This window comes from Pelophylax lessonae (assembly GCF_965119305.1).
Source record: "Pelophylax lessonae genome assembly, chromosome: 7".
NCBI classification, from domain to species: domain Eukaryota; kingdom Metazoa; phylum Chordata; class Amphibia; order Anura; family Ranidae; genus Pelophylax; species Pelophylax lessonae.
The window spans coordinates 175,686,821-175,714,264 of record NC_138774.1 but is presented as its reverse complement, the minus strand read 5'-3'; the positions used below and the strand labels follow the sequence as shown (position 1 = coordinate 175,714,264).

Here is a 27,444-nt window from a genome sequence, read left to right as displayed (position 1 = left end):
GGGATCTTGCTGCTTCTGCCCGCATCCTCCACCATATGTAAGGGATTAGCTCGGTGGTAGGCGTAGATGACTCCTTGGGGGGTGCGTTTTCACAGAGAAATAGCCCAAAAGTGCTTGCAAACAACAGGTTTATGGTTTATTCTTCCAATTTCTTCAAACAAGTGCATGCAGCAAAACATCAAAATAAAATAAAACACAAAATAAATCCTTGCCTCTGTGGGCGGCTACCTTCTCACGCTGGAACCTACCTAAGAAGTCTTCCCAACCTACTGTTGGGCCGACACTGCTGATCCTACAGCAGACACTCAAATGTCCATTTGTTTGCTTTTCACACAGCACAAACATTGTCCATTGAACATGTCCCTTTGTTTTCTTTCACACAGAAACACTTCGTCTTCTCACCTTTGAGACGTCTTCACTCGTTTTTACCCTCCTGAGCGCACACCGCTTCAGGAGGTCTTCCCCATGCTCACTCAGCTTTCAGGGGGCACACAGGACTGTCCTCTACCCACATGGCGTCAGGATGCAGCCGTTTGTCTGCCTTCCTCTCCCAGCCCACACGGCGACAGGAGGCAGCACTCAATAGATTTTCTCTGGACAAATTATATAGAGGCCTTGATCTCCTCATTCTGAACAGCTGAAGGCCTTTCAACTTCTTTACACCTTCCTGCTGCCTTTGGCAGCCGACACCCTATAATAATTAGTGAACTTTTCAAAGCAGGTGGGAATGTGTCTCCTCTCAGTGACTACATTCCCAGATTTACCTGACTTCCTGTCACAATATATATATATATATGTGTGTGTGTGTATGTATATATGTGTGTGTATATATATATATATAATATGTGTGTGATACTGCATTTCTGAATGTTCTACACGGCGGGAGCTGATCAGCAGGTCCTGTGGACCCGTGCACCTGCTGGTCGTTCAAGATCGCCTTTCTGTCAGTAAGAAGGGCATTGATCCTGTGTTCCTGCAAAGCAGGGATATGGATCTATGCCTTCCCCTAGTACAAGAACCTCCCTCACTACAGTAAAACACCAGCTAGGCACACAGTTAATCCCTTGATCGCCCCTGATGTTAAACCTTTTTCAACCAGTGTCATTAGTACAGTGAAAGTGCATATTTTTTTAGCACTGATCACTGTATTAGTGTCACTGGTCCCCAAAAAAGTGTCAGTGTCCAAAAAAAAAAAAGTTAAATGCCCATTTAAAATATAGATTACAATATAGATTACAATTTTGCCTTTACAGATTTGCTGTGTGCACCACATCAAGCTGGTTAACAGTATACCTAGTATAGCAGTAAAAAAGCAAAACTTTTTTTCAGTTTTAGGATTTGTTCACACCTAGGCGATCCCGATCGCTGCAAACCGGGGGACACGCTTACGACGTTATTTTCAATGGCACCCCAATTGCTGCAAGGTTTTGCAGCAATTGTCAACCGACAAATTGTGGTAAAATTATGAAAACAGAATCATGGGACGCCTGTTGCCCAAAGGTAGGTCCTGATAGGCGTCGCGCGATTCTGTTTGTGCAATTTTAAAGCAGTCTATGGCCAGCAGTGGGCAATCACAGTTGATATTCTTCCTTGCACATGAAGCTGATTGTTAGATGTGGGGATCATTTACATTGGGGATCAGCAACCTGTCGATCACATGGCATTTAGTGGAGTATAGTGCAGCCGCTGAAAGCCAACTTCTCCTCTCCCTCCCGCCAGCATTCAGCAGCTGAAGGGAGGAAAATACAACTGATTGGTTCTGACCCTCCCTCATCTCCAGGTTCCTCCTTTTTTCTGTTGCTGAACCTCACTGTGTGCCTTTGCCCCCCCCCTTTCGCCACAGCGCTGCCGACTCCCCTCCTCTCCTCTCCTGACATCTGCTGTGGGGGATGTTTGAGGATGGAGAGCGGGGGATTCAGTCACTGGCCCCTTACTTCTCTGATTGAACACAGTCAGTGATCAGTACCGTTCATTCACAATTGAAGCATAGTAAACTGTGTAAACTGAGTCAACAGGAAGCTGCTCAGTGCAGAGCATGTCCCGTTCATTTACTATCCAGTGCAACTGGGGTTGCAGAGAAAGGGAATGGGAAATCTCTGTCCTCAGTCCATTACTTTGTCTCAAAAGTGAGACCTCAGGGGTACGATTAGACCCCTGATGTTTCACCACAGCCCCCCAACAGGACTCCTAAAAATTGTAAAAAAAAAATATAAAAAAAAAAATAAAATAGTAAAATGATAAAAATAAAAAATCTACTGGCACTGTCCACTGCCCTACTGACACTGTCCACTTTTAGGTAGGCGAAGTTTATATTTTTACAGTGATATTTATATTGTTGTATTTTTTTAGGTATTTCTTACTATTTAGCCTCTCAAAGGTTGCCTACCCCTGTCTTATATTATGTAAGAGGTTTTGTGATATGGCCAGCTTAGATGAAAATAGCACCAACCAGAATTCTCCTGGAAATTGTCTGGCTCAGCAGCAGATGTGCCCCAAACCTATTTCACATATTGGTGGCTGTGCGGATGCGTTGTGCATCTAGAAGACTTCTTATGGTCCCTGAATTTTCCAGCCTCCATTGCCTTTGAGTGCCCATTCACACTAGGAACTGCATGTGAATCACTATTCATTTTGAATGGGCTGAAATCACACCTGGCCAAAGGTAGTGCATGCGCTACTTTTAGAGGCACACTACAACTAGATAGCATGGTACTTTTGTGACACCCGCTGCAGATCGCAAAAGCAGTACGATTAGAATGCAGTGTGGGAAACCTGGCACAGAATGTGGGTTTGCCACATGGCATTCTAGTGTGAATGGGCCCTAAAGCTGGCCACCATAGATGCATAGAATTTCGAACTAAAATTTGTAGGAAAAGAAGGTACAGTACTAAGGCTTGGCCATACATGAGTCAGTTTCTTTTGTTCACCCTGCTGGTTGAGCGAAAGAAAATGACTTGATTCCCCCATCCACACAGACTCGTGCTGAGCCTTTGTATTCTGACCGTGGGGAGATTTCCCTGCAGTCAGTATACACTCCTCAGCGGCGCTGGTTGTACACAAGTCGATCAATAGACTTGCTGTATGTACAACCAGCTTGCCCATATGTGGATCGAAAATTCGGATGGTCCCTGCTGAATTACCCGAATTTCGATACATGTTTGGCCTGCTTAAGAAAGTTTGTTCACTTTTCAAATCATTGGTGGGTCAAATCAACGTTCGTTTTTTTACTATAGTGACAGGAAAATTCCAAGGACCATGATGGAAAATTTTTCTTGAGTGAACAACTTTCTAGCAGTGTATGTGTTTTTGTTCAGTAAAGTCCATTCAAAATCTAATGTTAAAAACACATAAAATCTTTCAAACAAAAAATTGAGAATTTGTACGGATTTTCCTAAGACTTTTCTTAAGAATATTCATTCGAAATTCTGTCCATCTATGGCCAGCTTAAGGTTGAATTATTTAGAAGGCCAATAAGACCACTTCCCTGTGCTGTCACAGTGGAGAGCATAAAAGCTGTAGATCCAGAAGTTTGATCAAATATTTAGAAGAAAGTGCAGCACGGTGCTCCACTCGTGTCCTGGCTCCGGACCATTTATGAAGTTTCACTTTCTATTATTTATACCAGTAAAAGCAACACAAGTTCCTGTCACTGTGGATAAGTAAAGTCTCCTGTTTACTTAAATATTTACAGGCTGATCTGATGTTTTTACTGTCATTATTCTTTGTGCTTGTGGGGGGAGATTGGACTCAGCTGCATGTAATGACGGCAACAACAATACAAACAGGATGCGCAGATCAAACATGTTTCATGTAGAGAGCAATTCTTTATCCACTAAAAATTCTGATTTCCAACATGAAACCTTGCAGACCATATACAGCAGCATGGGAAGTACAATGTAATTCGGTGTGATATAGATGTGTTTGTAAGTGTGCCAGTCCCTTGGTGTACTTAAAGTTGGAGTAAACTCCCATGGATGATTTTTACCTATAGGTAAGCCTATGGTAAGGCTTACCTATAGGTACAGCATGTTTAGGAGATATTTACCTGTGAGGCCGCCAGTTACATCACCAGCGCATACCCGTACCATTCCTTCAGAGCCCTGTGCCCTGAATTGTGGCTCCCACACGCATGCGTAGGAGTGATGTGATCGTGGCTCGTCCATTTAAAGGACCGGAGCCTGCCAACTCAGAAGAAAGACCGGGTAAAGGCGAAAGCCCTTGCAGGTAAAAAAAAAAAAGCTAAAAAGCTGGCGGTTTACTACAGTTTTAATTGTAAATAATGTTTGAAATGAGAAAAAAAGAAAACAATATAATGGCTCTGCATGCCTGTACTGATTGTGTTTGTGTCTTCTGTGATTGTGTATACCCTGATTGTGTGTGTGTCACTCATGATTGATTGTGTGTGTGTGTCACTCATGATTGATTGTGTGTGTGTGTGTGTGTGTCAGTCATGATTAATTGTGTGTGTGTGTGTGTGTCAGTCATGATTGATTGTGTGTGTCTACATGTCTACTCTGATTGTGTGTGTGTGTCAGTCATGATTGTGTGTGTGTATGTGTGTCACTCATGATTGATTGTGTGTGTGTGTCAGTCATGATTGATTGTGTGTGTCTACATGTCTACTCTGATTGTGTGTGTGTGTCAGTCATGATTGATTTTGTGTGTGTGTGTGTGTGTGTGTGTGTGTGTGTGTCAGTCATGATTGATTGTGTGTGTCAGTCATGAGTGATTGTGTGTGTCTACATGTCTACCCTGATTGTGTGTGTGTGTGTCAGTCATGATTGATTGTGTGTGTCTACCCTGATTGTGTGTGTGTGTGTGTGTGTGTGTGTGTGTGTGTGTCAGTCATGATTGATTGTGTGTGTCAGTCATGATTGATTGTGTGTGTCTACATGTCTGCCCTGATTGTGTGTGTGTGTGTCTTTTGTGAGATTGTGTTTCTACTTTGATTAAATGTCTGTCACCTCTGATTGGGTGTTTTGTGTATCGGCTGCGTGTGTGTCTCCTTTGACTGGGTGTTTGTGTGTCTGTTGTGTGTGTACCCTCTTACTGGGTGTTTGTGTGTCCTCTCTGTGTCTCCTCTGATTGGGTGTTTGTGTGTCTGTTGTGTGTGTATCCTCTTACTGGGTGTTTGTGTGTCCTCTCTCTGTCTCCTCTGATTGGATGTTTGTGTGCCTGCTGTGTGTGTCCTGATTGTGTGTTTGCTCTGATTGAGTGTTTGTGTGTCTGCTCTGTGTCTCCTTTGATTGGGTGCTTGTGGGTCTGCTCTGTGTCTCTTCTGATTGGGTGCTTGTGTGTTCACAATCTGATTGTGTTTGTCACCTCTCATTGGGTGTTTATGCATCTGCTGTGTGTGTGTGCCCTGATTGTGTGTGTGTGTTTGTGTGTCTGCTCTGTGTCTCCCCTGATTGGGTGTTTGTGTGTCTGCTGTGTGTGCGTCCTGATTGTGTGTGTCTGGTCTGATTGTTTGTGTGTCTGCTCTGTGTCTCCTCTGACTGGGTGTTTGTATGTCTGCTCCTTTTGTACATCCTGACTGTGTCCGTCACCTCTGATTGCATGTTTGTGCATCTGATGTGTGTGTGTCTGTCTCCTCTGACTGGGTGTTTGTGTGTCTCCTCTGACTGGGTGTTTTTGTGTCTCCCCTGATTGGGTGTTTGTGTGTCTGGTCTGTGTCTCCCCTGACTGGGTGTTTGTGTGTCTCCTCTGACTCTGTGTTTGTTTGTCTTCTCTGACTGGGTGTTTTTGTGTCTCCCCCGATTGGGTGTTTGTGTGTCTGGTCTGTGTCTCCCCTGACTGGGTGTTTGTGTGTCTCCTCTGACTCTGTGTTTGTTTGTCTTCTCTGACTGGGTGTTTTTGTGTCTCCCCCGATTGGGTGTTTGTGTGTCTGTTGTGTGTGTGTCTCCTCTGGTTGGGTGTTTGTGTGTCTGTTGTGTGTGTCTCCTCTGATTGGGTGTTTTTGTGTATGCTGTGTATGTCCTGAATGTGTGTGTCTCCTCTGGGTGTTTGTCTGTCTGCTCTGTGTCTCTTCTGATTGGGTGTCTGCTCTGTGTGTGTCCTGATTGTGTGTGTGTCCTCTGATTTGGTGTTAGTGTGTATCTGCAGTGTATCTGTACAGAAAATGAGCTGTATAATTCTGTACAGAGCTGTATAATTGTTTAATAATAATGTGTGACGGTGGTGGGGACATTAAAGACCAATGTGAATTGCACAGTGTTCTCTGTACAGCACTGGAAAATCCTAGCACTATACAAGTAAATTATGTGCACCAGGTTCACTGTAGTACGGTGCTATTCTCTGGACGGTGGGGCCCCTGTGTGATCTGTAAATGGTTCCAGTATAATATTGAAGTAAATGGCTCTGGCATGTAGCGATCTGCCTTCAGCCCTCCCAGCTGAACCCCTTGTAAGCCAAAGCTAATGATGCATATAACCAGGTCACAGGAGTGCCGGAGGTCTGGATCTCCACTGGCAGGGAGGTGATCTACCTGCACATTGGCAGCTCCGCCTCCAGCGCTTCACATTCTTTTGTTTCTCTGAGAAGGGTGAAAGTCAGATATTTTATCTGGTTGTTATTAACCCCTCACTTCTTGGAGAAGAGTTACCTTCTTTTCTTTGTTTTTTTTTTTTTTTTTTTATATGATCTGCTATAAATTAACATAATTGTCTTCTGCTATAATGTATTTATTTTTATTTATTTTTTAAATGTACTTGTATAGCGCCGTCCATTTACGCAGCGCTTTACATATACTGTATACTGCACATTCACATCAGTCCCTGCTCTCAAAGTGTACCTAGATATAAAGCTGAACCCCAGGCAAACAGCTGAATACACAGAGAAAATGCATATATGGGGGCTGTTTTAGCTGCAAAGAGTTTTGTATTTCTATCCATCCAGCCCTGAGATTTTCCCAGCTCTGGCACACATCACAGCCCTGTCTGGCATCGCAGGAGACCTGATTTTTCTCTGTTACAGTTAGGTAACTTATCAGGTTGTGTCCTTCCCCCAGTGAAAGGAGAAGCAGCATACTAATGAGCTTATTTCTCTGCCACTCTGCTCTCTTCCCCTATCAGCATTCTGATCGTGCTGCTTCTCCCTTCAATTCTAAACTTTGCTTAACAGAGACTGCATGATGCTAATAACAAGTCACGTTCAGGTACATACACTGCTTGCATTAGAAAGTATACATTTATGGATGTATTCATGAATACAGAGCTACATTAATGTGTGCTTTTATTATCTGTCTGGAGTTCAGCATTGATTCAATTTAGGGGGGAATTTCAGTAGCCTGCGCAGGCATATAATACCAATTCGGATAACAATCAGTACTGTTTACAAAGCGAATTATTTCCTTAATCATTGATTAAATGGATGGTTGAGGTTTGGTTTGAACATATTTCAACAGTATTTTCTTTATAAAGAAACAGTTTTTCTTTATAAGGGGAGCCCTATGTTGGGCAGTATTCGTCCTCAGAAAGCCTGTAGGGGTGGAATGCTTCTGAGAAGTCTGCCCTCTAGTGGACATATAACACCGCAACCTCTGAAATGTTGCCTTTCTCAAGAAATGTACCTTCCTGAAAGTCGTATCCCTCTCTCACCCAGATATCTGCATTGTAAATACAGATGATATATTCTCAAATCCTCTCTGTTCCAGCGCTGTCTGCACGTGTCCCAGCACAAATCTTATCAGACGCTCTCTGTCTGCATTGCTATCTTCCAAATGATCACATGAATAATTTATTTTTCTTTTTGATGATAATTTAGTATGTGCCCCAGAGAAGGTCTTTTGTGATAGAATCTTCATATCTGTGTAAACATGAATTATCCTTACAGGAAAGTTCCCAAGTGATGCAGCTCCTATATATGTGTGTGTGTGTATATGTGTGTATATGTGTGTATATATATATATATATATATATATATATATATATATATATATATAATTATACTTATTAAAATATATATGCAGTATCTCACAAACGTGAGTACACCCCTCACATTTTTGTAAATATTTTATTATATTTTTTCATGTGACAACACTGAAGAAATGACACTTCGCAACAATGTAAAGTAGTGAGTGTACAGCTTGTATAACAGTTTAAACTTGCTGTCCCCTCAAAATAACTCAACACACAGCCATTCATTTCTAAACCACTGGCAACAAAAGTGAGTATGCCCTTAAGTGAAAATGTCCAAATTGGGCCCAATTAGCCATTTTCCTTCCCCAGTGTCATGTGACTTATTAGTGTTACAAGGTCTCAGGTGTGAATGGGGAGCAGGTGTTTTAAATTTGGTGTTATCGCTCTCACTCTCTCATACCGGTCACTGGAAGTTCACCATGGCACCTCATGGCAAAGAACTCTCTGAGGATCTAAAAAAAAAAAAAAAGAAATGTCGCTCTACATAAAAATGGCCTAGGCTATAAGAAGATTGCCAAGACCCTGAAACTAAGTTGCAGCATGGTGGCCAAGACCATACAGCGGTTTAACAGGACAGGTTCAACTCAGAACAGGCCTCACCATGGCCGACCAAAAAAGTTGAGTGCATGTGCTCAGCGTCATATCCAGAGGTTGTCTTTGGGAAATAGATGTATGAGTGTGGCCAGCATTGCTGCAGAGGTTAAAAGGGGGGGGTCAGCTTGTCAGTGCTCAGACAATACACCGCACATTGCATCAAATTGGTCTGCATGGCTGTAATTCCAGGAGGAAGCCTCTTCTAAAGATGATGCACAAGAAAGCCCACAAACTGTTTGCTGAAGACAAGCAGACTAAGGACATGGATTACTGAACCATGTCCTGTGGTCTGATGAGACCAAGTTAAACTTATTTGGTTCAGATGGTGTCATGCGTGTGTGGCGGTAACCAGGTGAGGAGTACAAAGACAAGTGTGTCTTGCCTACAGACAAGCATGGTGGTGGGAGTGTCATGGTCTGGGGCTGCATGGTGCTGCCAAAACTGGGGAGCTGCAGTTCATTGAGGGAACCATGAATGCCAAAATGTACTGTGAGATACTGAAGCAGAGCATGATCCTCTCCCTTCTGAGACTGGGCCGCAGGGCAGTATTCCAACATGATAACGACCCCAAACACACCTCCAAGACGAGACGACCACTGCCTTGCTAAAGAAGCTGAGGATAAAAGTGATGGACTGGCCAAGCATGTCTCCGGACCTAAACCCTATTGAGCATCTGTGGGGCATCCTCAAACGGAAGGTGGAGAAGTGGAATGTCTCTAACATCTACCAGGTCCGTGATGTCGTCATGGAGGAGTGAAAGAGGACTCCGGTGGCAACTTGTGAAGCTCTGGTGAACTCCATGCCCAAGAGGGTTAAGGCAGTGCTGGAAAATAATGGTGGCCACACAAAATATTTAAATAATATAAAAATATTCAGCGCTGAACCGCTAAGTACAAATGAGGACGGGTTGGCAGCTGAACACTCAAGGGCAATCTAAAAAACTTCCTGGAACATGTATATATGAAGTGCAGCGCAATCCTGGGAAGGTCACGTGGCCATCTTGAATTTTTTCCTACAGGCAAACAGACACGCACACTTGCAGGCTCTGCAATTGTTTATCCAACAAAACGTGAGTGTAACTCTTTTACAGTGGGTACGGAAAGTATTCAGACCCCCTTAAATTTTTCACTCTTTGTTATATTGCAGCCATTTGCTAAAATCATTTAAGTTCATTCTTCCTCATGAATGTACACATAGCACCCCATACTGACAGAAAAATACAGAATTGTTGACATTGTTGCAGATTTATTAAAAAAGAAAAACTGAAATATCACATGGTCCTAAGTATTCAGACCCTTTGCTCAGTATTTAGTAGAAGCCCCCTTTTGATCTAATACAGGCAGGAGTATTTTTGGGAAAGATGCAACAAGTCTTTCACACCTGGATTTGGGGATCCTCTGCCATTCCTCATTGCAGATCCTCTCCAGTTCTGTCAGGTTGGATGGTAAACGTTGGTGGACAGCCATTTTTAGGTCTCTCCAGAGATGCTCAATTGGGTTTAAGTCAGGGCTCTGGCTGGGCCATTCAAGAACAGTCACGGAGTTGTTGTGAAGCCACTCCTTCGTTATTTTAGCTGTGTGCTTAGGGTCATTGTCTTGTTGGAAGGTAAACCTTCGGCCCAGTCTGAGGTCCAGAGCACTCTGGAGAAGGTTTTTGTCCAGGATATCCCTGTACTTGGCCGCATTCATCTTTCCCTCGATTGCAACCAGTCGTCCTGTCCCTGCAGCTGAAAAACACCCCCACAGCATGATGCTGCCACCACCATGCTTCACTGTTGGGACTGTATTGGACAGGTGATGAGCAGTGCCTGGTTTTCTCCACACATACCGCTTAGAATTAAGGCCAAAAAGTTCTATTTTGGTCTCATCAGACCAGAGAATCTTATTTCTCACCATCTTGGAGTCCTACAGGTGTTTTTTAGCAAACTCCATGCGGGCTTTCATGTGTCTTACACTGAGGAGAGGCTTCCGTCGGGCCACTCTGCCATAAAGCCCCGACTGGTGGAGGGCTGCAGTGATGGTTGACTTTCTACAACTTTCTCCCATCTCCTGACTGCATCTCTGGAGCTCAGCCACAGTGATCTTTGGGTTCTTCTTTACCTCTCTCACCAAGGCTCTTCTCCCCCGATAGCTCAGTTTGGCCGGACGGCCAGCTTTAGGAAGGGTTCTGGTCGTCCCAAACGTCTTCCATTTGAGAATTATGGAGGCCACTGTGCTCTTAGGAACCTTAAGTGCAGCAGAAATCGTTTTGTAACCTTGGCCAGATCTGTGCCTTGAAACAATTCTGTCTCTGAGCTCTTCAGGCAGTTCCTTTGACCTCATGATTCTCATTTGCTCTGACATGCATTGTGATCTGGAAGGTCTTATATAGACAGGTGTGTGGCTTTCCGAATCAAGTCCAATCAGTATAATCAAACACAGCTGGACTCAAATGAAGGTGTAGAACCATCTCAAGGATGATCAGAAGAAATGAAAAGCACCTGAGTTAAATATATGAGTGTCACAGCAAAGGGTCTGAATACTTAGGACCATGTGATATTTCAGTTTTTCTTTTTTAATAAATCTGCAACAATGTCAACAATTCTGTGTTTTTCTGTCAGTATGGGGTGCTATGTGTACATTCATGAGGAAGAAGAATGAACCTAAATGATTTTAGCAAATGAAAAATGAAAAAGTGAAAAATTTAAGGGGGTCTGAATACTTTCCGTACCCACTGTACATAATAAAGCATTTGAGCAATACAGAGAGCACTAGATTTGCTTTCCTATCATTACATATGCTCCGGTGACGCCCCGTGGAGGAATTATTCCATCTATGTTGAGGACTCCGGTTACACATTGTGATCTGAGGTCTGGATACTAGCATTTTGATCCTGAGTGTTGTTAAATGAGAAGAGAAGGAGTGGAGGTGGATTGCTGATTGGCTCAGACATTACAGGCTGTTTGACCTTGCAGGGTCTCAGAGATAAGGTGAGAGGCAGAGAATGACAGGTGGCGGGATCCTATGAGCACCCTTTTCACTTTGTGGACCAGGATACTGCTTGCTCTGAGATATTCTTCCATCAATAATTAGAAAGACTTTCTCTTCACTTATCACTTTGCAGCTGTTTGGGACTTGTCTCTAGCATGCTCATCATATTTATTCATTAGGATTGCGCTGCACTTATATATATATATAAAATGTTCCACACAATACATTGACTGTTTGGGCCCTATTTGGACATTCACACTTAGGGGTGTACTCCCTTTTGTTGCCAGCCGTTGAGACATTAATGACTGTGTGTTGAGTTATTATGAGGGGACAGCAAATTTCCACTGTTATACAAGCTGTACACTCACTGCTTTACATTGTAGCAAAGTGTCATTTCTTCAGTGTTGTCACATGAAAAGATAATAAAATATTTGCAAAAAATCTCAGGGGTGTACTCACGTTTGTGAGATACTGTGTGTGTGTGTGTGTGTGTGTGTGTGTGTGTATATATATATATATATATAATACACACACATACACAGAATGGAATTACTTCTTTAGAGACATGTGTGGCCTTCTGACCCAAGTAGCCCAGGGACAGTTGACACATTGTAATTTTTCAGGTTCCCTGTCCTGAAACTTTGCTTGCTGTATGCTTGTACTGGCCCACTGACTCTGTGAAGAGCGATATCACCTGAAAGGTGGACCCCCCCGCTTTAACCTGAGATATGTAAATAAGCATTTTTACTGCTTGTTATATTAGAATGGGGGTTCTTAAAGTGATTGTAAAGTCTTTTTTTTTTTTTTTTTTCTATTATTTTAATTACAAACATGTTATACTTGCCTCCTTTGTGCAGTTGGTTTAGCACAGAGCAGCCTCGCCTTCTCGGTCCCGTTTTGCTGCTCCTGGCCCCTCCCTCCTTTTAAGTGCCCCCATAGCAAGCAGCTTGCTATGGGAGCACCCGAGGCAAGCAGCAGCTCTGTGTATTTATTCAGACAAGGAGCTGCCCCGCCACCCTCTCTCTCCTGATTGACTTTGATTGACAGCCGCGGGAGCCAATGGCACAGTGGCTGTGTCTCAGCCAATCAGGAAGGAGAGTTCCGAATGGCCGAGAGGCTCGTGGACATCGCTGGACAGAGAGGGACCTCGGGTAAGTATTAGGGGGGCTGAGGGGAGGCTACAGCACACAGAAGGCTTTTTATCTTTAAGACATCAGCGGACTGATCAAGTCTTCCTGTCAGTTTTTGAGGTGCATCCAGATCGGACCACCTATTCTATAGGGAGCGGCGGATGATCCAATCCAGTGCATTAAAAACAGACTGATGTCTTTTATTTCTTTTATCAGGACATTGTTGAAATGTCATGAGTTACATTAGGCTGCAGTGAGGTGCCATGCAATGGATTCCTTCATACTGCGCTACTCTGAATGAACTGCATGCCATATTTGTTTCAGCTTACTCCGCCGCATCACGGGGATGGACCTGACCCAACACCTAACAATCTCCTTTTTGCCCTCTCCTATGTTGGGACTGCATTTAGCAAGGCAGCTCGGTGCAGTACCACTACCAATGCATCTGGTGTGAATGAGCCATTTATCCAAAGACCCATCTTAGCCATGCAAAGGTGAAAAAATGGCAGCATAAATAAACAAAAAATACAAGCACACTGGTAAGTACAATTGTTTCCATTAAAGTATAGTTCTCAATCTTTACTCATTTGTAAAGCACAAAAGTGAAAAGCTAAAATATTGGTAAAACACTTATAACTCAAAATAGAAAATAGATTTCGTAGTGTCATTCCAATATAAATGCTGACATATTTAAACTAATTAAGCTGAGCTCAGACAGATATAAAAAAAACCATAAAACTGCAGCTCTTGGTCATTTAAGTACCTGAATGTAGCTTGGTATCAGCCTCTTGCAGTCTGTGCAGCGCTCGGTTCCCTGCCTCACACACATTCTAGTTAGCCATATGTGTCTGTGCTACCATTCATAGTCGGTGTACTGTCACTTACCACTGACCCATTAATTTCACGCTTGGACAAACTAGCGTACACATCCAGATGGCAACCTTTTACAGATATATCTGCAAACTTATTTGGGTCCTGACCCATAATTAAAAAAAAAAAAAAAAACTGCACTAGAGCATGGAGGATACATTAAATGGGCCTTAGATCTATACGCTATATCCAGTGCATCACTTGAGAGTTAAAAAGAAAAAAAATATGTTTCCACAGAAAGTGTGTACATCATTGTCTGTCCTGTACTTTTACTTTTTTGCTCCTTCAACGTTGCCGGGTCGCTCAGATCTGCCCATATAACCCCACTGCCATCCCCACCATATTGCAAGTCTGCATATGAAGCAACCTACTGACAGCAAGAATTACTTTCTTTTGCAGCTTTCCATCATCTTCTTCATTATGCCAAATCATTTTAATTATACAAATGCTGATGTAAAGTGCTCAAATGCAAAAAAAATACCCACAAATTCATAAAAATAAACAAAGTGCTCACATGCAAAAAATAATATATAATTTCATGCTTAGTGAAATTCAATACAAATAATTAAATGCTAATGTACACATCTAAGTGGAAACTTTTTTACAGATACATTATATTACCAAAAGTATTGAGGCGCCTGCCTTTACATGCTCATGAACTTTATTGGCATCCCAGTCTTATGCCTCATACACACGCAACGATTGTTGGCCGTGAATTTTTGGCCAACGTCCGATCGGCTGATTGTCGGCTTGTTAGTATGATGCTTCCAACAACCGACTGCGACTTTTCGGCCAAACAAAATCTGGTGTGCATGCTATAAAATTTTTGTTGGCCGTCAACAGAATGGCCAATTGTTCGTCAGTCAGTACAGATTTCGGCAGACAAAAATCAGATGAGCAAGACTGGGCATGCTCAGAGAAGAAAAAACACACGGAAAGTAAACCAGAACATGACATCACTTCTGAAGTTGGTTGTTGTTGGCCGAAAAAATTTGTGTGCAGTCTAGAGTACATTTCAACCAACACAACAACACTGGACAAAAGACGGCCGATCGGTCGGCCGATAATCGTTGCGTGTACGAGGCTTTAGTCTGTAGGGTCAATATTGAGTTGCCCCACCCTTTACAGCTATGACAGCTTCAACTCTTCTGGGAAGCCTGTCCACAAGGCTTAGGAGTGTGTCTATGGGAATGCTTGACCATTCTACCAGAATAACATTTGTGAGGTCAGGCACTGATGTGAAGAGAGAAGGCCTGACTTACAGGCTCCGCTCTAATTTATCCCAAAGGTGTTTTATCAGGTTGAGGTCAAGACTCTGTGCAGGCCAGTCAAGTTCCTCCACCCCAAACTCGCTCATCCATCGCCATCCATGTCTTTTTGGACCATGCTTTGTACACTGGTCCAAATCATTTTGTGGAGGGGGTATTATGGTGTGGGGTTGTTTTTCAGGGGTTGGGCTTGGCTCCTTAGTTCCAGTGAAGGCAACTCTTAAGGCATCATCAGCATACCAAGACATTTTGGACAATTTACAACTTTGTGGGAACAGTTTGGCGATGGCCCTTTCTGTTCCAACATGCAACAGTGCACAAATCAAGGTCCATAAAGACATGGATGAGCGAATTTGGGGTGGGGGAACTTGACTGGCCTGCACAGAGTCCTGACCTCAACCCAATAGAACACCTTTGTGATTAATTAGAGCAGAGAATTTGAGCCAGTGCCTGACCTCACAAATGTGTTTCTGGAAGAATGGTCAAATATTCCCTTAGACACACTCCTAAGCCTTGTGGACAGAAGAGTTGAAGCTGTTACAGATGCAAAGGATGGGCTAACTCAATATTGATTCCTACGGACTAAGACTGGGATGTTCTTAAAGTTCATGTGAGAGTTAAAAACAAAAAAAAACTGAATTAGAGCATTGAGGATGCATTAAGTAGGCCTTAGACCTGTAAGCTATATGCAGTGCATTACTTAAGCGTTGCATAAAGAAAAAAAAAGTTTCCAGAGAAGCAACAGAAAATGTTTCCATCTTTGTTCTGCACTTTTACTGTTCTTCTCCTTCAAAGTTCCCGGGGTCGCTTGAGTCTGCCCATATAACCCCATCGCCATCACCACCATACTACAAGTCTGCAGCTGAAGCCAACTACTGACAGCAAAAATGACTTTCTACTGCAGCTTTCCATCATCTTCTTCATGATGTCAAATCTGCTGGTCACAGAAGTAGTACAACAGACAGAGGCACTTTTTATTCTGTATGCTGGGTATAATGGTCAATATCTGTTCTTTTTTTGTGGATTCCACACAATACCACTTCTCTTGTTCAAAATGTACGGTGTAGTTTTCAGTATTGGTTCTTATTCTATATGTATAGACACTGAACAGTAGCACTTCTCTTGCCCTCAAAGCTAAGGGTTATTCTCTATATTTTTTCCTATGCTGTGTGATTGTAAATGGATGCTGATCACCTCTTTGGTTATTTGCTTGTGTGTACTGTAATTCTCAGTATCTTTTTTTTTTTTATTTTTATTGTACGTATGGACTTTACACAATACCTCTTCTCTTGTGCATTTAAATCTACCTTTCAGTATCTGTTCTTGTTCTGGATGTATAGTTGCTGCAAAGTTGCTCTGTATGCTGGGTGTAATTTAGATCATACGTTCATATTGTGTATATATGGGTGCTGCACAGTAGAAGAGATACGATTCTCAGCATCTGTTCTTATTCTTTATGTATAAACGCTGCACATTAGCGCCTCCCTTATCCTATATGCGGTGTGTAATTCTCAGTTCTTATTCTCTATCCATGAAGCTTTACAGTAGCAGTTCTGTAGGCAGTTGTTGGATCGGGATCTGATTTAATTAACAGTAGAGTTTTAGCTGTGTGCCATCGTTGGGTCAGCTGAGCTCAGAATTAGGATAGATGAAGGTTGGATATAGTGCATAGCACTTTGCAGATGTTAATTTTGTTTTCCACTTTTTTCCACCAGTATGAGTTCAAAGCCAAGAACATCAAAAAGAAGAAAGTCGGAATCACAGTGTCCCTGGATGGAGTCAAAGTAGTGATGAGAAAGAAACAGAAGGTGAGATTATGCATCCCATATTGATCTGTAAATACTGCGCTATCCCAGCAGCACAGCATTGTGGGAAAAGCACCATGTCTGATTAACATTTTATCTGAATTACCGTTCAGCTCTATTCTGGTAATATAAAGTGGCAGAATTCACAGAACTCTCTGGATGAATGTGTGAAAATCTAATTTCTGGCCATGATGTATAATGGATGAGCGCATCTTATGAGGCCACTGGGCCCTGCATCCGATAAAAAGATTGCATGATGGGAATACTGTGAGCGCAGCTTCAGATATGGGTGTGTAATAAGCAAAGATGATGAACGTGTTTAAAACGAGGCCTGGAACTTCAGAGAGGAGTCATATTTCTGATTACATTCCCTAATAGTCCCTTTTATGTTCTTCTGTACAACTTCCTGATGGCTTCTTATCTTCAGTTCTGTAGAAAATGTACTATATGTGTCATCCCTGAATGTGCACACTTGGGAGATTACTGTCCCTCTATGTAGAGGGGCACATGCTCATTTCCAGCTGGTAACAAGACATGGAAATGATAAAACCATTGTGTTCACCCCACACCAATATTTAGCACATATGGAATGTCATCATATTGCTAAGATTTGAAAGTCAACATTATAAATGCTGCCGAATGTGATTGTAAAGTCTGTTTAAAAAAATAAAATAACAAACATGGTATACTTACCTGCTGTCGCAGTGATTTTGCATGGTGGCCCAGGTCCTCCTCTTCTCGGGTCCCTCCCTCTTCTGTGCTCCTGGCTCCTCCCATCTGTTGAGTGCTCCCACAGCAAGCAGCACTTTATACCAGCATTTGTATATTTAAAATGAAAGTGCACTTGTTTTAGGTTGTAGTACTTTCCACAAATTGTATTGTGATACGTTTGAGCACTTTATATCAGTATTTGCATATTCAAAGACACAGTGCACCTTTTATGGTTGTAGTTGGATACACATGCCTTCATATCCTGGAAATACAGTGGATATAGAAAAGAATCACCCCCTTTAAAATAATCATATTTTGTTGCTTTGAAGACAGACACAGTTTATGTTTTATCCAGCTGCAACTTAGAAAATTCAAGTGAAAGATATAACACCAACATGTCAGAGAAAAATAAAACCAATTCAATAACCGAATCACTGGGTTGGAAAAAGGATCACCCCCTTGTGTCAGTATTTTGTTGGACCACCTTTTGCTTTAACTATAGCCTTAAGTCTGTTGGGATACGTCTCTACTAACTTTGCACATCTAGACTTTGCAATATTTGCCCACTCTTGGCAGAACTGCTCAAGTTCAGTTAAATTTGATGGACTGAAGTCTTCAAGTCATTCCACAGATTTTGAATGGAGTCTAGGCCATGCAAAGACATTCACCTTTTTCTCCTCCAGCCACTGTGTAGTCATTTTTCTGTATGTTTTGGGTCAATGTCATGTTGGAAGGAAATCATTCTTCCCATTGACAACTTTCTGGTAGAGGGCAGCAGAGTTTCCTCAAGAATTTGACAGTATTTAGCCCCATCCATTTTTCCTTCTATGCTGACAAGTGCTTCAGTCCCTGCTGCAGAGAAACACCTGCATAACAGGATATTACCACCTCCATGCTTTACTGTAAGATTGGTGTTATTTGGATGGTAAGCTGTATTGGATTTCCCCCAGATATATATTGTTTGGCGTTGAGGCCAAAAAAATTAAATTTAGTCTCCTCTGACTATAACAACTTTTTCCATGCGGCCTCAGAATCTTCAAAATGTGTTTTGGCTTTTTTTCTTGCAACCCTCATATACAACCACATTTGTGGAGAATTTGTGATATTGTTGCCACAGGCACACCATGACCACTGTTTGTCATAAATCCCTGGAACTGCTTCCTGGTTGCTGTAGGCCTCTTGGTAGCCTCTGACCGGTTTTCTCCTGGCTCTTTCATCCAGTTTGGAGCGATGTCCTGGTCCAGGAAGGGTCTGTGTTGTACCACTTCTTAATAACAGACTTCACTGTGCTTCTAGGCATTGATAAAGCCATTGAAATGTTTTTGTATCCATCTCCTGACTTGTCCACAACTTTATCCTGGAGATCTTTTGACAGTGCCTTGCCACCCATAGTTGATTGTTTGCTTCAGTTGCACTACCGGGGAATGAAATCCTCCGGCAAAGCTCTTTTTATGCTGAGCTAATCAAAATGACCACAGCTGATCACAGTTGAAAGTCAAATGGCTTTGTGTGCCATTAAGAAGGTGTTTAGCTACACATTATTAAGTGTACAAGTAGTTTTTAGGAGGGGGGGGGGGGGGGGTGATCCTTTTTCCTGATTCTGTGTTTGATTTTTTTTTCCTGACATGTTGTCACATCTTTACTTGGATGTTTTAGGTTGCACTGAGTAAATAATGCTGGATAAAACAAAAACTCTGTCTTTTCATTTAAGGCTGCAAAGCAACAAAATGATTTTAAAGGGGGTGATTCTTTTCTTTACCAACTGTAACAGCCTGGTAAAGATTCGATGTGCTCTCATCAAAACATATATTCTATAGTGTTCAATGGTAACGTTTCTAAAATGTAATGCTCCAAAAACCCACTGTACACATGTGAACCAACCCTAAGAATCCAATATGGGCAACAGGTGGAGGGAACTGAGTTTCTTATACTGGCACCCCTGAGTAATTTAGAAAAATGAGGCTCTTACATCCACTCATAGGTAAAATATCAGTTTTGAGTGGTGTGGCATTTAAATTGTGAGTTTTACTGAACAGTTAATTGTGTATATTTATTGTAACTGGGAATGTGCCAGCAGGAAAGCTTCCTATAGAGAACCAGCTCCCTCCAATGTGTGTCAGCTTGCGGTCCCTGATCAAAGCTGGCATCATGGAGGTGGCTATGCCGAGTAATTGATTTCAGAGCTTTGAAGGTGTGAAGGGAAATCTTGTACGACGCGTTTATTATTATAAAATAGAAGATGAAAGGCAAAGAAATCTCATTTAATGGTGGCTGTGTGTGGGCCACATGCTCATTTACATTAGATGTTTAAGATTTGAACAGGGGGTTTCAATAAGAGCGACCGTCTATACCAAATTCTTTGACATGCTGTGTATTTGATTTCTCTGGAGTTCATAAAAGCCTGTTCTATGCAATTATCTACCACTCCCCAATAATGTGGAGGGCAGTGTTGATAATACTGGCAGTCCTATATATTGTGTGCATTCACACTTTAGTGTTCTGGGAATGTGTGCTGAAATGTATGGCACTGTGCACCACGCAAGTGAATGGGCTGAATGCTGTTGCATGACATATATTAAAAAAAAAAGAAAAAAAGTGATGCGTTGCACAAGTGTGAATGAGACCTTAGTGCTGGGCTGAGTAGGTGAGACTGCTTCAGCTGTGACAGTTTTTGATCACATCCAGCCTTCTCTTGTGAGACTTGTAAGGGTTGATTGTGAACATGTAGCACTGTAGATATTATTTCATCCACTCAGAAGCTCAGCCATCATTAGTCTGCCCCCTGGGCAGCTACGGGGAGCTCTCTGGAAGTATGGTGGATCTGGATAAATTAAACGCTGTCTGTCTCGCTGATGTCAGTAATGTCACAGTTTCTAACCTGTACATTCCAGTGTGAGACATGAAATGTGTAGAGGAATCTGCTGTCCTGTATGATGTTTCTAATGGTGTTTTCTGTGTCACAGAGGAAGGAATGGACATGGGATGAGAGTAAGATGCTGCTGATGCATGACCCTGTCTACAGGTAAGAAACCTTCCCCACCCCCAGTCTTGCCTATGGCCACACCCACTGTATTGAACCATCTTATTGCTGTGTCCACCATCATTATCACAATACACCAATATAGTTTAGTACAGTAGTTGAATTACCTCTGAAATATTCATTTCTTTTTCATTCATTGGAGGACACTCCTCTGCTTTAGATAATCACTAGTTGGGTATATTGCCATGTGCAGGGGTTTAACACTAGGTGCACTAATAAATACCAAAGGACAGCCCAAGGAGTGGCTCCTGGTAGTGGCCAAAACTCACATCCACAGCTGTGGACACTCATTTGTTAGTCTAATGTCAAGGAGTTAGGACGTAGAATGTTCCTCTTAGAAATCCCAATATCCTTTTGTTCAAGCTGGGTGCCAAGCGGGGTTATATAGATTCTGGTAGTACCCTCAGTTGCAGCCATCAAGTGCATGCAGTTTATTGTTCCATGCGGGATCAGCTGTGATGGCCCAGTTTCCTAACTGGAAGCCTAAGGAAGACATATAACTAGCCAGACTGATGATTTTTGGCAGTGTCTCCCTTACAGACCTGCCACACCTTATCTCCAGATGGTGGTGGTCTGCAGAGCAGACAGGTGTGGCTCCTGGCAAGTGTGTTGCCATAGAGGTGGTGAGAAAATTCCATATGCCCCTCGCCTATTATTCCTTATCCTATCCCTGCTTTTTCTCTGTGGTGTCTAGGGAATAAATGAGAAGTTGTTTGGAGGCTCCAGGGATCCCCTTAGTGTAGCAGTTACCAGCTGGGATCACTGTGCTTTTGGGGCATATACCACTTTAATTCACAGGTGTATGGCGGGTAGATCAGTCAAATACTTCCCTGTAGTGGGGAACTTCTGGAGGCTAGGGTGGCATTTTGTGTGCTTTTGGGGCATATTCCCATTTTAAGAAATTCCTGTGTAGCCAGGGGGGAAGCTGCAGCTGAATGCCATGATTTGATGCATGTGTATTTGGCTCCTACAGGAGCTGCAGAAGCCATCTTTGTTAAGGACTTCTGCCTTGAACAGAAAGCTCTGGAGGGAGGAAGGGGCAGTCCTGGAGTATTCGCTTCAATTTTGAAATCTATGTGGCTGGCTTTCCTCTGTATGTGGTCAGCGTGCCAGGCCCTCTGCATCTACCTTGTTATCAGGCTTCACAGTGAACATTGCATTTGTAAAATAGCGACCCACCTTAACGCCTCTCCTGTCTGCTGGTGCATGAAAATTCTGCAAATTTAGAGGAGTGACACTTCCTCTACTTCTCTGCCACCTGGGTGGTGACCAGCTGCTGCAAGCAGGACTGTTGCCTTTTGGGATGTAAGTAGGGATGCACCGAATAATCGGCGGCCGAACATTATTCGGCCGAAAATAGAAAAAATAGCACTTTCGGTGTTCGGCCGAATAAGTCAAAAGGCCGAATAATTTTGTGCCGAATAATAGGGGTAAACGATAGTCGATATGATATTGACTATCGTTCTGTGGCCGTAGGCGATATTCATATCGCCGAGGTCACGATATTTACAGGGGGAAGGGACTCGGAGGAGGACAGGAGGACTCACAGACTTCCGTGTTAGGCAGGGGAAGCCGGGACACTTCATCGGTGAGCATACATACATTACTCACTCGTGCACTGCAGCCCGCCCCACACATTCAGTGAGTCTTACTCTCCTCCCTAGTTTTTTCAATGGCACATTCAGGGAGCCAATCACGCCGTGATTAGCTGCACAGCGAACCAATCACGCGTGCCTGCACACCTGATTGGTTCCGCTGTGCCGCTACTCACGGCGTGATTGGCTTCCTGAATGTGCCATTGAAAAAACTAGGAAGGAGAGTAAGACTCACTGAATGTGTGGGGCGGGCTGCAGTGCACGAGTGAGTAATGTAATGTATGCGGCTGTGCTCCTTTCCAGGCTCCTACAAGTCCACCTCCAGCCTCCTACTACCACCACTATGAGAGACTGTCTGTCACTGTATAATCTGATCGAGTCCACACTGACACTGACTGACTGTCACTGAGTAATTGATGTTACCACATTAACCCTGACCTGCCCAGTGCCCTGTATCTGCAATTAAAATTTACAAGGCTGCCTGCATGCTTCCTGATTTCCATTCCCAGTATCCTTCCCAATCCCTACAGTGTCACTAACATTAACCCTATGGTACAAGGCTGCAGTGTGCACTGAATCCCATTCCCTACAGTAACATTTAGGGAGAGAGAGAAACATGAGAGGACAAGAGAGAGAGAGAGAGAGGACAAGAGAGAGAGAGAGAGACATGAGAGGACAAGAGAGAGAGAGAGAGTGAGAGGACAAGAGAGAGAGAGAGTGAGAGGACAAGAGAGAGAGAGTGAGAGGACAAGAGAGAGAGAGAGAGAGACACGAGAGGACAAGAGAGAGGACAAAAAATTGGCAAAATAAATGGAAAAAATGCAAAACACCGCGTTCGGTATTCGGCCTTCGGCCAAACATTTTATTATTATTCGGCTTCAGCCAAGAATTTCATTTCGGTGCATCCCTAGATGTAAGTACTTCTGTTGGGGAGTCGTTTCTCTGACATACTGGGGCAGTATGTCAGAGAGGGGAGGCTATACCTATGTGGGGGGGCCTGCAGGATCTGCTTTTGTGGCGGTATGGTGGTGCAAAGGGGCTCCAGGTGAGACATTTTACAACACGTGTAAGCCATTACCCTGTCCTTGTGGTCCCTTCTCCCACCTTCAGATCACTGAGGACCAGCAACAACTATGGATTCCCTGGTGGCAAAGTTGCAGACCCATATCACAGGTGGAGCTTGCTTATGTCCAAAACGACTGGTTAAAAAAAGTTCTTCCTCTGCATCCTCAGGCAATTCTGATGTGTCATTGTTTCAAGTGGCTGGCAGCCTTCATGAAAAATAAGGGTTAGATTCAGGGCCTGCATCCTGGAGGAGCATTATTGAACAGTCTGCCTAAACCCTGTGGCAATCGGGATACGCTTAAAATCCTGTGTTCCCCTGCTGTGATGTTTGATTTCACAAAAGCTTTTGGGAAGCTTAAAACGTATTTCCACTTTTGCAGTCTAGTTTGAAGAAACACCACATACAGTATGTATGTTATGTTCCCATTCCCACAACATGTCTAAAAGAAATTTAAATATTTCTTACCTTTTTTAGATGATTTTCAGGAGATATCAAGGCTGACTGCAAGATTTTTGTTTTTTTGAACAATGCTAGAGTGAGCCTGTTCCAAGTCTAGTTTAACCTTTTATTAGGACAGACAATATTCAAATCTACAGTAGTTACATTTGACAATGATGATTTGCATGCACAGCTGCCCATCCCTATCTTAAACAAAGAAAACTACCTAGTCCAGAGTAGAACATTTAAAATAGTTGCAATTTTTTCACGTTTTCAAGTTATGCTATGGAATGGGAACATGTAACAAATGTAATGTAGGTGTTATCCCCATTTGGTTGAAAAAGTGGAAATACACTTTAAGCACTCAGCCATAATCTTTCTGTACCTCTCCTATTTTGATGACTTTGTCAAGGAGTGACAGCGACTATCTTTGTTGTTTAGTTTGCCCTGGTTCTTTATTGTACTTATCCCTTTGAATAATTGCTTAATAATAAGTGGGTGTCTCCGCCTGTGTTACAGCCTTCAGTTTCTGATTTAAGCAAAGCTATAATAATTCCATAGTAAGATGCATCTTCCTTTAATGATCCTAATGATCGGCATAAACCGACTGCCTGTTGATTGTAAAGGGCCCTGCAGTGTTGACTGCTATAATCTCATGCTGAATCCAGCAAACCATTGTACAAGCATATACCAGCTGCAGGCATCATTCAGATATAATTTTTTTTTTCAGCCGCTTGAAGGGAAGGGATGCCAGGCTTTCCAGCCTGGAGGAGAGATCTGAGGTCAGGCTTTTCAGCCTGGAGGGGAGATATGAGGTCTTACTGACCCCAAATCTCTCCATAAAGAGGGCCTGTCATGCACTATTCCTATTACAAGGGATGTTTACATTCCTTACAATAGGAATAAAAGTGAGAAAAAAAAAAAACAATTTAAAGGAAAAGTAAAAATAAAAAAAACATTGAAAGTCCCCTGTTCCCGCGTGGTCACACGCAGAAAGCCAACGCATACGTACGTCGCGCCCACATATGTAAACAGGGTTCAATTCACACGTGAGTTATTGCCACAAACACTAGAGCTAGAGCAAAAATTCTAGCCCAAGACCTCCTCTGTAACTCTAAACAGGTAACCTGTAAACATTTTGAAAATGTTGTCTATGGAGATTTTTAAGTACCAAAGTTTGGCGCCCCTTCCACGAGTGTGCGCAAATTTAAAGCGTGACATGTTGGGTATCTATTTACTCGGCGTAACATCATCTTTCACATTATATGAAAAATTCGGAGAACTTTTAGTGTTTTGGTTTTTTAAAAATTCATGAAACTGTTTAAAAAAAAAAACGCGTTTGAAAAATTACTGTGCAAATTCTGTGTGACAGAAAAAGTTGCATCGACCCCCATCTTATTTCCTAGGGTCTCGGCTAGAAAAGACGTAAAAAAAAGTTTAGGGGGTCTAAGTAATTTTCTAGCAAAAAAAAATGATTTTTACATGTAGGAGAGGAGTGCCAGAATTGGCCCAGTATGGAAGTGGTTAAAGGAGTTGTAAAGTCAGAAGGTTTTTTATCTTAATGCATTCTATGCATTAAGATAAAAAGCCTACTGTGTGTAGCAGCCTCCCCAGCACCCCCTAATTATCTGAGCCCCATCTCTCTCCAGTGATGTCCACGAGTCTCTTTGCCGCTCCTGATTAACCGGGACATACCCGCAGCACCATTGGCTCCCGTCAATCAAAGTCAGTTAACCAATCAGAAGAGAGAAGGGGCAAGCCAAATGGCAACTCCATGTCTGAATGGACACACAGAGTTGCAGCTCGGGTGCCCCCATAGCAAACTGCTTGCTGTGGGGGCACTTGATAGGAGGGAGGGGCCAGGAGCAGCAACAAGGGACCCGACAAGAGGAGGATCTGTGCTGCTTTGTGGAAAACCAACTGCACAGAGAAGGTAAGTTTATTTGTTTGTTATTTACATTTGTATTTACTTTACAATCACTTTAAGGTGCTAAGGCCCCTTTCACACGAACGATCCGATCAGATCCGCCTGTCCGTTTTTTAGGCGGATCTGATCGGATCCTCCATGCATTCCTATGGGGCCGCGGATTTCACCCACTTCTTTTCGATTCTGATCCTGTCCGTGAAATCCGGACTGATGGAAACCCTATTTTCCATCCGTTCAGGGGATCGGATCGCATGAGATCGGATGAGAGTGGACAGGCGGTCCGTTCTCATCCGATTCCCCATAGAGAGCAGCGGGGCTCTGACACCTCCCTCTCCACACACAGAGCGGAGAGGGAGGTGTCACCTGCCTGCTCAGCGGGGATCAGCACGGAGTTCGCAACGGAGGCGAACTGTGCGAAAGAACCCTTAGTCTGTTTTTCTGTTCTTATTATGTGGCCGCCTCATTGTGACACTGCTTTTGGACATCCCTTTTGGGATCACCTGTTTCATCTGCCTCCTCAGATTCTGAGGCTGATTTAAACTTCAGTATACATAATAATGAGTGGCAAATAGTGAAAGTTTAAAAAATATAAAAACATATATATATATATATATATATATATATAAAGGAAATTAAATTAAAAAATTACATATGGATCACACATGTATAGTATCATATAAAATATATGATGCATATGTATACTAGGAGATCGGGTGAGGAAATCCATAGTGTATAATTAAGTGCCTCTGCCCATTGGTTAGTATACCTCACAGGGGGCTAGCAGGACACTGTATGATGTTAAAAAAAATATTATTTCACAGGGTAGGTAAAATGAGAGTTAATTATTAGTACATTTGTGACGGAGAGGTATGTCATAGATATCCCCTATATATTTACCTGGATATTAACCACTTAAGCCCCGGAAGATTTTACCCCCATTCCGACCAGGGGGTATTTTGCGATTCGGCACTGCGTGACTTTAACGGACAATTGGGCGGTCGTGCGACGCTGTACCTAAACGAATTTGGCGTCCTTTTTTTCCCACAAACAGAGCTTTCTTTTGGTGGTATTTGATCACCTGTGCGATTTTTTGATCACGCGCTATAAACAAAAAAAGAGCGTCAATTTTGCAAAAATAGCAATATTTTTCACATTTTTTTATATGAAATTCCCCCCCAAAAAAATGTAAAAATCAAAATTTTTTAACATTTTCGGCCAATTTGTTTTATGCTACCTATGTTTGGTAAAAAAAATCGCAAAAAGCGTATTTTGATTGGTTTGCGCAAAAGTTATCGCGTTTACTAACAAAGGGAAAGATTTTTGTCATTTTTGTTGTTTTTTTTAACGCGTAATGGCGGCGATCTGCGTTTTTTTTTTGCGGTACTGCGACATTGCGGCGGACAGATCGGACCCTTGACTGACATTTTTGACACTTTTGGGGTTACCAGTGACATTTCTACAGTAATCAGTGCTATATATATGCACTGTTACTGTAAAAATACACTGGTAGTGAAGGGGTTAACTTTATTTGGGAGGGAGGGGCTGTGTGTGTCCCTAGGGGCGTGCTTTCTACTGTGATTGGCTGTGGCTTGAGCTGTAAGGACACTGATCAACGGATCTACATAGTAGATCCATGTGATCAGTGTCTTTACAGCGAGGAGAATGACAGGTGGCTTGTTTACACAAGCTGCCTGACATTCTCCCTCTCCCCCGCCGATCGCCGAGTGGCCGGCGGACATCGGGTCCGCTGGTCACACGCGTGGGGGGGTCCGTGACCACGCGGGAGCGCGCCTCCGGCGGCACGCGCTCGCTCCCTAGACCCTCACAAGCAAGCAACGTAGCCCTACGTTAGTTTGCCTGTGAGGGGCTGACCGCCGACGTAGATAGTCGTGCGGCGGTCGGCAAGTGGTTAAGAAGGTGAAAATACGAGTGTACTATAAAATTATAAAAGAAGGGGAGGTATTATCTAAAAATGTAAAGCTGTGTTTTTCATAAAAGGATAATATATTAGAGAGAAAGGTCTTATTTTGTGTGTATGGTCCCCTGGCAGATTAGTGTGTGGACATGTTAAAAGGGAGGTTTAAAGGATGGTGATATATATCATGGTTATAGATC

The 27,444-nt window shown here is 42.8% G+C and overlaps 1 protein-coding gene across 1 annotated transcript in view; it reads left to right on the top strand.

The window, feature by feature from the left end:
- The window catches only part of LOC309559885 (carboxyl-terminal PDZ ligand of neuronal nitric oxide synthase protein-like), a 217,694-nt gene that overhangs the window by 143,507 nt on the left and 46,743 nt on the right, over positions 1–27,444 (top strand). The window contains exons 3-4 of the mRNA XM_082263318.1: positions 16,463–16,555; positions 20,227–20,285. Of these exons, the coding sequence (XP_082119444.1) occupies positions 16,463–16,555; positions 20,227–20,285 (152 nt within the window). The remainder of the gene's footprint in view (positions 1–16,462; positions 16,556–20,226; positions 20,286–27,444) is intronic.